This window comes from Chiloscyllium plagiosum, unplaced genomic scaffold (genome assembly GCF_037043375.1).
Source record: "Chiloscyllium plagiosum isolate Xiang-an unplaced genomic scaffold, Cpla_swu_hap1 HiC_scaffold_23, whole genome shotgun sequence".
NCBI classification, from domain to species: domain Eukaryota; kingdom Metazoa; phylum Chordata; class Chondrichthyes; order Orectolobiformes; family Hemiscylliidae; genus Chiloscyllium; species Chiloscyllium plagiosum.
In genome coordinates, this window is record NW_028270161.1 from 26168463 (window position 1) to 26183416 (window position 14954).

At 35.5% G+C, this 14954-nt stretch overlaps 1 protein-coding gene across 6 annotated transcripts in view; it reads left to right on the forward strand.

The window, feature by feature from the left end:
- srpk2 (SRSF protein kinase 2) overlaps nt 1–14954 on the forward strand; it is a 217367-nt gene that overhangs the window by 83505 nt on the left and 118908 nt on the right. For all 6 annotated transcript variants that reach the window (XM_043713864.2, XM_087999496.1, XM_087999498.1 and 3 more), the window contains one exon: nt 12544–12686. In XM_043713864.2, the coding sequence (XP_043569799.2) occupies nt 12544–12686 (143 nt within the window). The remainder of the gene's footprint in view (nt 1–12543; nt 12687–14954) is intronic.

The window sequence follows — 14954 nt, forward strand, 5'->3', positions numbered from 1 at the left end:
AATTCTATGAAAAATATGTAAGCTTTATCTAACTTTTTTCCATAAATAGATTTTAGAAAAATGTAGCATTTTAACAAAGTTGATTTTATATTGTAAAGTCTGTGGATTTAAAGTTTTCTTGAAAAACACTTGCAGTAAAGAATGACATCATCTTCCGCCAAGGAACCCTCCAACCACAAGGGATGAACTCAGATTTCTCCAGTTTCTTCATTTCCCCTCCCCCCAACCTTGTCTCAGTCAAATCCCTTGAACTCAGCACCGCCTTCCTAACCTGCAATCTTCTTCCTGACCTCTCCGCCCCCACCCCACTCCAGCCCATCACCCTCACCTTGACCTCCTTCCACCTATCGCATTTCCAATGCCCCTCCCCCAAGTCCCCCCTCCCTACCTTTTATCTTAGCCTGCTGGACATACTTTCCTCATTCCTGAAGAAGGGCTTATGCCCGAAACGTCGATTCTCCTGTTCCTTGGATGCTGCCTGACCTGCTGCGCTTTTCCAGCAACACATTTTCAGCCATGTTCAGATTTAGTTAATTTTTGATCATATATACATCCCTTATTTGGAGGAAGAGTCGGTGCACTCAAGTCGGTAATGAATGACTAATGCTTGGAAAACCAATTTTGTTTTTATTCATATTGAATTTCAAAGACAGTTCAAGAAAACTCCAACTTAAAGAAAACTAGGAATCTTGAATTGTTTAATACTCTTGGAGAGTGTGCAATCTTGGCGTGCAACACAAAACCCTTGATGTATAGTGTAAGGTTATTATAGCTTAAAAATTGTTGCATAAAAATTATTCTTTTCAAACTTAGATTAATGTTTACTTTGCAAATATGAAGGTGGATAAAGCACTGGAATATATAAGTGCATAGGATAACTGTGTTGAATATTTGCATTATTATTCTTTTTTATTTAGAAAACAATTACTGTTGCCCATTAATTTTATTGAAAGTTCTAGAATTCAGTGGTTAGATCGTCACATCATGAGATCAGGTGTGTTCTAAGTTCTGTTGGTGGGCAGTTGCTTCTAAACCCTTGATTTGTGCTGTGTGATATTGGAAAAAGAGCTGGAAATTTTTAGATTTCGACTCTGAAGTGCAGTAGGATACGCCAGCTGCAAAATATTTCCTCCTGACATTTCCCCTCAATCAGATTTTGATCATAATCCACCAAAATTGTCCAAACTGTGTAAAAGATCATAAGATTTCAAGCTCAAATTACATCTAGCACAAAACAAATTTGTGATTTTTTTCACTAACTTGTCTTGAAGTTAGCTATGCTTCCAACAATGGCCACACCCCAGATCAAATGAATCACTGTAATGCATTTCTGTTAATTGCATCTATTTGCTAGCCTTCAAACAGACCCTTCAAGTTAAGCTATTGTTGTTTGGGTGCATGGACATCGTTGGACATGTTTTAAAAGATTTTGAATAACCATTTTTCTTAATTTACTAATGAATTATTACTATACAGCAATACCACTAGCAAAAGATCTCTATGGTTTATGAAAGCTATTGTTGGTGATTAAGAACCAGGCTAGAAAGATGGTGAACTAAACAACAAGCTAGTTTTGAGCTATACCAATCAAACTGCACAGAACTGCTGCTGTTGAATATATGAAAGAATGTTTCTTAATGTAACTTGTAAAATAATGACCAAACACTGCCCTACTGGTATTGATTCATGGCAGAATTCATATTCATTGACGTGTAGAAAATTCAAGAGAGAACTTTCAAAACAAAAACACAATTTGTTCCCAGCTTGGCAGTTCAGTCCTAAGCAGAAATTCTAACCCTTTGTTTATCTTAGTAGATCTCCTGTTTGCGGTGCTTGAGCTGAGTTGTAACACACACTATATTATTATAAAGGTAATGCACAAAGCACAAAATGGATTTTGAGGATACTGATTTACAGTGAATAAGTCACAATTTTTAATTGAGATTTTGTTTCTTTTGATGTCATGGTAGTTCAGTTTTTGCCTCATCCATTTTAAAACTGCAGATCAGTAGCCTTGATTTATTATGTAAACACAAAAAACTGGAAATAATTAGCAGATCAGGCACCATCTGTGATGAATTAGATGTTGAATCAGTCATGTTTCATGTCTAACACCTTTCCTGGGGGATGGATTTTTTTTTCAATTTTATGTGTTCCTTTAAAATTAAGTGTGCAGAGTTAATGTGTTTTAAGTTGTAGGATGTATAACAATATGGTAGGTAATATGTGCCAGATTGAAAATCAGGACCAAGCTTGTTGTAGTATTAGTTTGAGGGTTGATGGTTGTCCAGGCTTTTAGGGGCACTGTTGGCAACCCTGTTCCTTGGGTACTGCAGAGAGATGAGAGCTTGGGCTTTGCTAAGACTGATGAGGGTTGTTGAGTTTTCCAGCATTGGCAGAAATGCTTGGGAAATGTAGCTTTGGGATAAACTTTCTATGGTTTAACAATAATTATGTGGAGTTTTGGAAGCTCGGGCAGATTCTGTATAGATCCTGGGATTTGCCACCATTGTAGAGGTGCTTTGGAAGATTTGAGATTTGGAGGAACACACAACTTTATTTCACAAGGGATTCTTAATGTATGATGGAATGAGTGTGTCTAGAAAGGGCTTGCTTGTTGAGATGACCAGTCCAAAGATGTGCAGGTTGGATGGATTGACTCTGCCCCATGGTGTCCAGGGATGTGCAGGCAAGGTGGCTTAACCATGGTAAATGTGGGGTCGTGGGGATAGGGTGGGGACTGTGTTTAGGTGGGATGCTGTTCAGATAGTCAGTGCAAACTTGAGGGCTGAATGGCTTCTTTCTGCACTGTAGGGATTCTCTGAAGATGTCCTCCAATCTGAATACGAAAGCTGTGAAGCCTGTGTTGGAGCAGTGCATCAGTGTCTGAGGAAATCTTTGCTGCCTGTCAGTAAACTAAATAACAAACAGTCAAAGTCAGTTGAATTTGCCGATTTTTATAAAATAAGAATGGTTGTTGGCTATTGTTTCTGTTAGTGAGCCAGTATAACAGCAGTTTCTAATTGCAAGCTGTAATTAACTGATCGATTTTTTGATGCCATGCTCTTTTGTCTTATATTATTTTGTTGGAGTTAATATGTATATGATTCACTATCCCTTAACTTTGACTTTATCTGACCTATTACGAAATTATTCATGCCAATTTAAACATAATTTGCTGTAATAAGGTTATACATTTATGTTGTCGTTAAAAGTTGTACTTCATTTGAGAAACACTGTTCAATCAGTCTGTTCATTCCATACAACCATTATGATTCTTTTCCTAAACGGTGGCAAACAGTACTTTAGCAGTGATTGTTGCTGCTGTCACCGCCAACACCATTACCAAACCTGGAAGGATTGCACTATATATTGTTTTTGGAGCTTCCAAAGGAATAAGTTGGTAACCTACATCATCAAAGTATGTCAAAGTGTGAAAGGATCTTCTAAAAGGCATCTGGATGGGTTTATGAATAGGAAGGGTTTGGAGGGATATGGGCTGGGTGCTTTCAGATAGAACTAGATTGGGTTGGGATATCTAGTTGGCTGAAAGGTCTGGACGTCTCTAGGACTCTAAATAATGGTCCCTAAAAAAAAAAACAGGGTATAGAAGATCTTTCACAAAAAAAACTTCATTTTTGAAAAAAATGTTTCTTGCTATTTTCTCTCAAATTCAATCTCTTCCCCTTTTATTGTTTTGGTCAGTCTTTGCTGGATTCTAAAACCTACCCAGTTTTCTGTTGTACCGCTAATGTTCACACCATTTATTTTTTTTCTTTTCTTTCCAATTTGTAGTCTGCTTCGTGTTCTTAATTAGCCACAGGAAATTTGCTCTCGTCAGGAATGAAACTATCTGCAGCATTAAGAAAGGCATTATTGGATTCTTTAAAGCTTTTTACAAAATATTTTTATCAGTATTTATTTCTGTTACAGTCAAGAAAAGGTGTTAAATGGCATTGGCAATACATGTAGGTACATGCAAGATTGCGTTGTTCCTTTTTAAGTGTAAAGGGTAAAGACTGTCCATTTTTTTGCTGATTTGTGTTAACATAATTAAAGAAATGGGCTAGTATGCAATATAAAACTTATGCTAATAATGACATGGTTTTTCCACTGAACACTTCTGATTTTTGCCAACTTATGTAGAGAAGAGTGTGGAAGTATTCCTGACAGTGATTCAATGCACACTGCGATCTATATGTCATATTAGATGGCTAAAGGCTGACTAGAAATTGCAGTTATTTAACACCCTAGATTAAATAAAAGATAAGTTTATATTATTATAGACATTTAAATCTTATTTGTAACCTTTAATTATATCTTCAAGTTTGTTGATTATGCCATGATTGTGTAGCTGCATCATGTATTTTGTAAAGAAAGCTAATTTGTCTTCAAAATAGACAGTGTTTTACAAAATGGCTTCAAGAAGTCATAGGTTGGAGTTGAAACCAGACTGGACTTGGCTCAAGAAGAAATTCCATGAACTTAAATGAACATTTTCAAAGCTAAACAGAAACTCATTGACACTGGCTTTCCTGGAACTGTGAATAGCTCTTCCTATCTCACCAAAAGTCCAATAGAATGATAACTATTCAAGTTAATAGTTGAGAAAGTTCAAAAGTTAATTACTTCCACTAAAAGACAGTACCTGTACTCCAAACATGAATAACCCAATACCTGGAATGGAAGGATGACTTAATAGTTTGGGGTAGTAGGCATTTTAAAGTTTTTTTTGTTAAAACTGCATTAAAAACTGACACTGAATAACCATTTTGCACAGAAGTCTCAGGAGAGTAACCTGAACAGATGATAAAATCAATTTTAAGCAGCTTTTTGACAGGGAAACTGAGGGAGGTGTTCAGAACTGTTATGCGAAGCAGGCTGGTAAGAGCCACAACCTGCAATGTTTAGAAGTGAAAAAAGCCTTCACTCACTACCAGTCCAGTTGTGCTGAATCTTCCAACTACTCAACTTCAGAAACCATGACAACCCTTGAATCTAACTTAAGTATTCAACTCTTTCACTGCAGAAAGAGAATCTTCAAGCAAGCCAGGCCTGCAATGAGAGTAAAGACTGATCTCATTTTCCATGCTTATATTTAACTTTTATCCTCACTTGAATTTTTTGTATTTGTATTTTAGCTAATAATTACTTTTTAAATTTTAAACAACTTTCAACAATAATTGTGTAATGAAATAACCTACCATCTTTAAAATGTAAGACTGTGCTGCTGGTTATTTTAAAAATAAAGAAGGGAGCTACATGCAAACGTTTTTAAATTCTTAGTTCAATGACTACTCTGAGGATGCAACTGGTCTGTGGTTGTGACAGTTAGCAATTATTTATTTGTTTACCTCTGTCTATTGAAGTGGTTTAAATGATGTACCTTACTTCAAAAGACAATTCCCCGGTTGCAGTAACATGCATTTTTTCCTTTCCACAAGCCACTTTTGTGACTTCACTTGAATCTTCTTTTCTGCCCTATTCTACTTTGCTTCTTCAGCAATCACAGTAGTCTGCTGATGTCTTTGCCTGAAACCTATTTCTTTGACCTTGCCTTTTAATATCTTCTGTTAAACCTTGCATTTCTTTTTATTGTCTGTTTTCATCTCTGCAGTGTCTGGCAATGCTTACTGTATTAAAATTAGTATGTTAGCGCAAGTCATTTGTTGTTTCAACTTCTTTTAGCTACCAGAAAGATTCTGGTTTTGAATAAAGCCACAAAACAGATGCTAGAATTGAAATGATTATAGTGTAACTATTCGCATTTTCCATCATTACAACTGATTTGTATTAACCCTTTTCGTTGTAATAACCTTAACTACCTAATTAACAGACTTGCCTTCTACAGATGTTGAGCAGTTAATTTTACTTCAGTACATATGATGGATGTTTCCCTGGAATGTTATTTTTGATCCATTGAAGCGAAGCAACTTTATCAAATTAAGCCTTCACCATTTATTATTAAATAAACATTGCTGTTGACAGTCACTCACTAATGAGTGTGACTGTCCATAGGAAAGTCTGTGTCGTTGGTCATGGATTCTGTGGATCCTTGTTTGGCTGATGAGCCCGATCCAGAACTGCATCTGCAACCCTACTTGTGGCAGGTGTTTCTGGGAGATGGAAGTGATCCCTAGCATTGATTGTTTACATTCTTTTCTCCGTAATCTCTCTTTTTGATGGTCATTCTCAAAGTATTGTGTCCCTTCATACAGGAGTTTCCTTGAAGTTAGTTTCTTCTCTGAGGACCTCCCATGCATTGACATTTATGTTGCATTTTCTGAGGGAAGCCTTTGGGGAGTCTTTGAAATGCTTTCTTTGATCATCTATCTTTTGAGTACTTTTCCTTGAGCATGGTTTAAAAATAAGTTTTACTTTGGGATTTGGAACTTGGGCAACCTAAGCACGTGGCTAGCCCATGGAGAGTTTTTGATAATTATTGCCTCAATACTGGTGCTTTTAGCTGCTTTAATCACATTGATGTTAAATCTATCGCATTTTTCTCTGGCACATGGAATAACTCAAAAAAGACCAAAATTTACCCAAGGTTTTTTTCCTATGGTGGGAAAAAGCACCACAAAGATCAGTCAAGCTGGCAGTACTGGACATTTTTTTTCACTTAAACTGTACAGAGATACTTTTTAATGCTTTTCTTCTACCAAACCATTCACACAAAAATAACATCTTGCTGACAACTGATTATTGTCTGTAATTTCCTAAGTTTACCTATTTCCATATTTAACATAGGCATCGCATGGACCTATACTAGTCCTTGGAAACAGTCCCAAATTCCAGTGAACAGCTGATTATCTGAGCCTTTTTTTTGTGATTGAAATAATGGGAATAGCAAGGCTAAGTAAAATAGAAAGGTTGAATGAATTATAGGTAAATGTTTTATATGAAGGGTTCAAGGGATGACAGGAGAGACTGAAATTAGGCGAAATCAAAGTTAGTTGAATTTGAGTGTTTGTTCATTAAGAGATATGAGGACAGCATAATGTAAATCCACAGGATTTTTGGAGATGAGGAACACATGCAAAAAAAAGGAAAAACATAACTTGCAAACTCATTATCAATGGATATGGTGTGTTGCCTCTGCTTTAAAAATGAATGTGTTCTAATTCCAGTTTGAAGGTTGTCTGTCCAATATTTCAGAGTAGGATTCTTCCAAGCTGAAAATGTTTAAGTGTGAGGAATGATGGGAAGAATGGTGTGTTTTACATAAACTACTGAATTGTTGATAATAAATCATGTTTTTTTTTCCCTTCAAATCATACAAAGAGGAGATGAGATGTGACTTTGTACACATATGCCTTTTCTAATGGGTTGGGAGATTCTGTGATGATTATAAAAAGAAAATTCTGGTGTACTCTCACCCAGCCCTCCTGTTAAGTAACAAGCAAGTATAAATGACATAGGAGTAATTTAGAAAATTCTCAATCCTTTTAGTCACAAGTCAATATTTCTTCAATGAAAAGCAGTCAGGCTCCTTGAATCTTAATAACTTTGAGTATAATATCCCAGCATAACTTTCATCCTTCTAATGTATCAATATTCTTCAGAAAAAATACATCAATAGTTGCACACTAAACTGGGATAATATAAATGGGGAGACGGGAAAGTCTTGTTGAAGTATATTCACAAGAAGTATGCATAGTAATAAGATGTTAAAAGGAGCAATGGGGCTAAACAGGGACTGAAAATATGAGGAAGAGGTTTGACTAAGCTGTCATTTGAGTACTTTGCATCTTAGCGAGTTTTGAGAAGATTTGTAGCTCAGCTTGACATGACGACAGTACTTGCATTAGCAACAGTCAGGGTCAGTGTGTTGAGTTAGCTACTTTAGTTTTAACTTCTAGGTCATTGTTAGGCTGTGGTTCATTGGAGCTAAAGCGGTACATATCACTTCTTGATCTCAAATTGTTTCATATGTTTTACTACATGTGTAGAATCTAATTCTAATCCTGTTTCATTATTCCACTAAAAATATGACTCAGCTTTCAAGTGAAGTACTGCAAATGAAAATTTAAAAATTTTTGAAAATTTGTTACTGCAATGTAAAAGCATAAGATGGATTCACTTGCCTCATTTTGATTAGGATTCCAAAAAGAATAAATAATCAAGGTTCCCACAAGTAGGGAGGGGAGAGAAAATAAACATAACTATCACTTGAAAAAAGGTCTGAGCCAAACTAGTGGAGCTAAAGGCTGATAATTCTGCTGGACCTGATGGGTTCCACCCTAAGATTTTAAAAGAAATAGCTACAGATACAGTAGATGCCTTCGTAGAAATCTTCCAAGAATCCTTAGATTTAAGAAAAATCCCAGAGGATTGGGAAACTGCAAAGGCAACACCCTTATCCAAAGGGAGAGAGAGAGACAGTTGTTGGGAATATTAATGGTCAAGAAATGTAATGCAGTTTGTTTAGGCTTGTCAATGTATTACTGTGCTAGATTTGTAATCCATATCAGTAGTTTGTGAGATGACTAAATTGGTTACAATGTCTTGTCCAAATATTTAAGGAAGGTTCATTACAGAAATATTTGGTACAGTACAAATCCATTTTGTTCCAAGAATGTAGCTGTAGGCGTAAGACACTGAGGTAATTCACAAGATTCATTCAAGTACTAATTCTCTGGGAGATGTAGCTGCATGCAGCATCTTAATTTATGCTTGTGGCTTTATGTAATATCTCAGCACATGTATTTTCATGTGCATAAATATTGCAGATTCACTTTTTAAAGTAATATTTAAATGTTTTGTCCGATTATCCGTTATTCAGAACATTCAGACAAAAGTAAACAAATTGTTTTAAAGAACAAATTTAATGTTTGACAGTTAGGTTCATATGAACCTGTAATAAGTGAATCCAAGTGTTAAGATAATAGAAATCTTCTTTAAATTCAGATGCATGGAAAACAGAAGCACTGATTTTATTTTGCATGACAACATTTTGAACAGATCATAGGGAATAGTTAGACTGAATATTTCAGCATTTTTCTACAACAATACCTCAATTAGTAGATATTAAAGCAAACCTGAGAGCTTAGAGTTTTGCTGTCTCCTAATGAAGATGGGCATTTCATGGAACATATCACTAATTTTTATACACATTTCTTTGTCTGTTAAAAATTACTTCATTGCCAGTCTTTAGGTCATTCTACTGTTCTCCAGCTAGCTGTCAGGGACTTGGCAGGCACCAGCAATCTCAAATATTTAGATTAGATTAGCTTAGAGTAGATTACTTACAATGTGGAAACAGGCCCTTCGGCCCAACAAGTCCACACCGACCTGCCGAAGCGCAACCCACCCAGACCCATTCCCCTACATTCACCTGCAATATTCAGTCTAACTATTCCCTGTGATCTGTTCAAAATGTTGTCATGCAAAATAAAATCAGTGCTTCTGTTTTCCATGCATCTGAATTTAAGCAAGATTTCTATTATCTTAACACTTGGATTAACTTATTGCAGGTTCATATGAACCTAATTGTCAAACATTAAATTTGCTTGACCATTTCTGAACATGATGCAACCTTTGCTCAGTATCTCCATTTGTTACAGATCAGAAGAAAGCTGAGTGATCAATAACCAGATTCTGCCCTAAGTATGCCACATTACATTTTGTATTTTAATACCCAATTGTCACAGATTTGAGAATCAGAAAAATATACATAAATATCTCAATTTCTGGGATTGCATTGATTAACTAGCCAATGTGATTTTTTGGGATGTTTTAATTGTCTCTGTTGACTGTGGTTCAATTGCTAACCTATAGCCTCTGAGTCAGAAAGTTGCAAATTCATGGGATTTGAGTCCTTAATCTATGTTGCCACTCAAGGCAGTACTAAGGGACTCCTGCACTGTCAGAAATCATATGTTTCAGACAAAATGACTCTGTCACTCTCCCAGCTGGATGTAAATGATTCTGCTGTGCTATTTTGGGAAAAGTTAAAAAGCACACAAAACCGGGTTACTGTCCAACAGGTTTATTTGGAAGTACAAGTTTTCAGAATGCTGCTTTGTCAGGTGGGGCGCTAGCTACCTGACAAAAGAGCAGTATTCCAGGAGCTGCTACTTCCAAATAAATCTATTGGACTATAACCTGGTGTGATGTGATTTTATCTTTGTCTGCCCCAGTTCAACACGACACCTCCACATTTTAGGGAAGAGCAAGTGAGTTCTCCTGGTAGCCTGGCAATGATGTATATCTTCATTAATGTAATTAAATCACTGTGATTATGATCAGTTTTTGTGGGACTTTACAGTTGGCTTTCAAATTGACGACATTATAACCATGACTACTTTATAAAATTTCTTAATTGGCAATAAAGCACTTCATGACACTGCGATTTTAGAGATGTATAGGATGCAAGGCTTTCTCTTTAGTTATTAAAGGATATTGCTTGTTATGTTAACTGAACAATGAATATGAATATAATGAGTATTATTTAGAGAAATGATTGTGCAATATGTGATAAAGATTTTAAAGTAAGGATGCAGATGAGTTTGTAATGTGAATATTAAAATTTAATGAACAACACCATAGTCATTTGTTTAAAAAACAGTCAATAATACAATATAGTATATACTATTTTTTTGATTAATCCATAGTGAAAAGATGAATTATATGGAACAGTTTTACATTACTTCATTGAAAACTATATTTGTAGTCAGTAGTTTACAGGGAATATTTTTGTAAAATTAATATTTGTGAATTAATGTACTGTGGTATGCTGGTCATGCAAAATAGCTCTTGGAAAATGAAATGTGAAGATAAATACACTTGCAAAAAGAGGAGATGAATATTATGAATTAACTTCAATTTTTGAAAAGAATCAAAATGATCTTTGTGGCTGGATTCATAAAATTTTTAGATTTACAATATTTTGTTGTACTGCTGTACTAACAGCGATGACCATTTGGTGATTGTTCCCTGAGCAGTTGTTCATAAATGCAGAATCTGTTTCTATGGGAACCACTTTTTATGCTGTTATAAGCCAGATTATTTGATGCTAGTAGGTACCAAAAGTGAACATTTTATCATTTATTTTATTATCCCATGAAAGATTCATCATCTTCCTTCAGACTTACATAACAATGGAGCATCAGAATTCAGTTACTAAACACAGTATTACTGTGACAGCACAATGCCTGTTACAAAGGGGTCGATATTTTGGCTTAAAGTTTGTCATTTAAATTTTATACTTGGCTTTTGTAAAATTTGGTATAGGAATTAAGAAGTTAAAATGTATAACTTATAAATGGTTAGGTTGATGAGGATAGCAAATTTCATATTTCTTAAATTGAATGCCCTAAATTAGAAAGGTCTTATGGAGAGCAATGTTAGATGCACCTGTCTTCTCAATTTGGACTTGTCGTGAATCTCCCTTGAAGTCACTTTTTATTTAATAAAATTTGGAATCCCGATGGCATACCTGAATGCTATCCTTGTGAGCTGGAAACATCTGTCATTTTTTTTCAGTGTCAAAGAATAGAATGCAATATTGACATTTCAGACCACAGATATACAAATCTGATGATGCCTCCTGAAGGAAAATACTGTAATTTTTCTATCATTTTCCACTTTTCCCTTCTCTCCTTCCAAAAACTTTGGTAATTTTGAAATCTCCTTGACACAATTACTGTTTGTGCAATTGACGACAGATTCAGCAAAACATATTTTTAGGCCTCTATCAATGTCAGAATTCTTGAAGTATGATATTTAATATATTAGTGCTCATATGGTATAGAAAACAATAGCTCTGAATCTTTGAATGTTGTATCAATGTACTGCTGTGATGCTTTCTCCCAAATCTCCTCATCAGAATTTCATTCACTTGTTTGGCTGATACTGTGGTGACACTCCAGTGAGCTGGAGGTGTGGATGGACTTAATAGCCAAATAATGCATTTTACCACATAGCAACAGCATTTACTTAATCACACACAGATTCCTACTCACTTTCTTGCATTCTAAATCTACTTTCTTGCAGTTTCTCAAAGGAGGGGAAAATGCCTAAAATGTTTCTGCGTGCAAGTTGCACAAGTTTACAATTTTTATTGAAGTCTCTGAATTGTCAATGAAAGCGTATCTGTAATTGACCTCTTGAAGAAGTTTGAATCTCCAGAATTGATTCTTGCCGTGTGTCCAAACATATCTTTCTGTCAATAATCTACCTTAGTTCTGTACTCTTTCCTACACAAGACCATAGAATTTTCCTAGCCAATGGATATAACATTTTATCAAATGTGTTTTTCCGATAGACAGTCCTCACTTGAAGGTAACTCATGTTAGGGTATGGATTCGGAACAGCCAATCCTTGTCCCTGTGCTGTTCTTATATGTGAATGCAGATAGTATTATATTTGTAAATAATTTTGAATTGACTGCTTCGAAGCTAAAATTCAGGCTGTGGGATTGAAATGAATTATGTCCTTTTGAAGTTTGTTCCTTTATTAATCATAGGTTAAAAAATTGAAACTTTACATGCAAAACCTTTTAAAAGTCTTGCCTTATTTTGCTCCTTTTCTTTCCTCAAGGCCAGAGGCTCAACAGAAAGCTCCTGCAGGTCCTCCCCCTCCTCCTCCTCCACCTCTACCCGATCATGCTCCTCCAGAACCTGAGGAGGAAATTTTGGGATCTGATGATGAAGAACAGGAAGACCCTGCTGACTATTGTAAAGGTAAACCCCAGTCTACTGAGCTGATCTTTAAGTGTAGACTTGATGCAATGCATTTTTGGCTGATCTTTGTTTAGTTTGAGTCTACTTTTGAATCTGTGCTAGAAAGTATGTCTATATGCTTTAGAATTTAGAACAATGTTTAGTGAACAATACAAAATAAATGTAATAGTTGCTTGGTAGTACAGAACTTGAATATTGTTTAAAAAAGATGCATTTTATCAATGTTTCATCTTATACCCATCTGGATATTTCAAAAGAAGCACTAGTGTAAAGGGAAAGCAGCATTAATACTGGATGAAAAGAGAGAGCATATTGGTTGGCAGTGGACTCTGGCTGTCACCTATTTGGTTGAATTGCGTGGCGCATGTACATTTTAAATGAGCAACTGCCATTCTATGGCTAATTTCTCAGGACATTGCCTTGACCTATCCGTGTTAACTTGCCTGGTTTAAAATTGAAACAAAACTTTAGAGTGAACTGTCAGTCATCAACTAACTGGTACATTCTCCATGAAAACGGTGCCAGTCAGAGTCTGCTGCCAACAAATGAACACTCTCCACTTCAACAAGCAGCAGAAATGTTTTCTCTTTATGTTGGTATTTCTGGCAAATTTCCTTGATGAGTGCAAGACAAAAAAAAATTCAACAAAGTATGCCCTTCTGAGCAATGCTCAAATAGATACTCTGAAAGCTTTAAGGTCACCTTGATGCTGTTTCAAGAGAGCGGAAGATTAGAAATGTAAACTTTCCCTTTCATTGTAAATACATAATCTTTTTATTAATAACACCATTGGAGGCAGGAGCGTTCCAGTTGATCAGATATTCCAGTTGATCAGATATTCCAGTTGATCAAGAGGTCCACATAATCAATATAAAAATGCACACTAGGTAATATAAATGTAATGCAGGGGGTGTACACATCACTTCTACTCTATTTACAGCATTAATCACTTATGTAATGATGAAACTTTGCCTTAAATAAAACTTACCAACTTCTCACTTGCACCCTCAACTGACTACTCAGACATTGGGATGGATTGGGGCATTTGAAAAGAAATTGATTCAAAGTTGAATCAACTATTGATATTACACACGGTCATTCAATTGAACAACAAGTTTACTTTGACATAAATAAATTAAAACCATAATAATTGGATAGAATAATACGGTAAATTTTGTGGTATTTGAGAGATATAGTTTTTGCCGATTTAGCGAGAGCATCTGTTCATAAGGTGCCTGTAAAAAAAAAAGTTTGCTGTGTTTTTATGATTACAAAACAGCTGTTTCAGATTAATTTGAGTAAAAGAATTGCCATGATAATATAATGAATGACAGTCCTGGAAAAGGTTACCATAATTTATATCTTCTGAAAAATACTACTTGAAACTACAAGGTTTCCACAGATGTAGTTTATGGACTGCATTCTCCAGCTGAATTTGTTTAGTTATTACAACTAAAGCAAATAGATTTGTGTAGCTTGGCTAAGATTAAGAAGAAATTTGCATTGCCATATCCCTAAGGCATCTTGAAAAACTTTGTATCAATGGATTATTTTTTAAAGTGCAATCACTATTGAGTAGTTAATTATATGAGCCAATGTACTTGTCACAAGGTCCCACTAGATGAATAAATATACAGGCAATCTGTTTTTGGTCACTGGCTGAATGAGGAATGAAGGAGGCCAAAGTCCGTGATAGTCTTGAAAATGGGGATAAGTTCAGATTCCAGCAAAGGAGGACAGAAAAGATAATCAAGACAGAGAAAATAAATGACAAGGACAAATAACAAGGAATATAAAAACTGATTGAAAAGAGATTCTTTAAAAATGAAAAACGAAGCGAGAAGTCAAAGTGAGCATAGGCGCCTTAGAAAATGAATTTTGGGACAAAGTTATAGAAAACAAGGAAATGGCAGAAGAGTTAAACAAATATTTTGCATCAGTATCTATGGTGGAAGAAACTTAAAGCATCCCATTAGTACTAAAGAATGAGGGAGGAGGAATTGAGTACTGTCACTAATAAAGTAGTGTGAAACAAACTAATGAGGCTAAAGGCAATAAGTCCCCTGGCCCTGAAGTCTTGCATCCTAGGATCCTAGAAGAGGTAGCTGCAGTGATAGTGGATGCATTGGTTGTAATTTTCCAAAAATGATTGCATTCTGGAAAAGGATCAAAGGATTGGAAAACTGTTAATGTGAAACCCCTATTCATAAAGGAGCGGAGACAAAAAGTGGGTAACCATATTGTTGGAAAAGTATTGTAATCATTGTT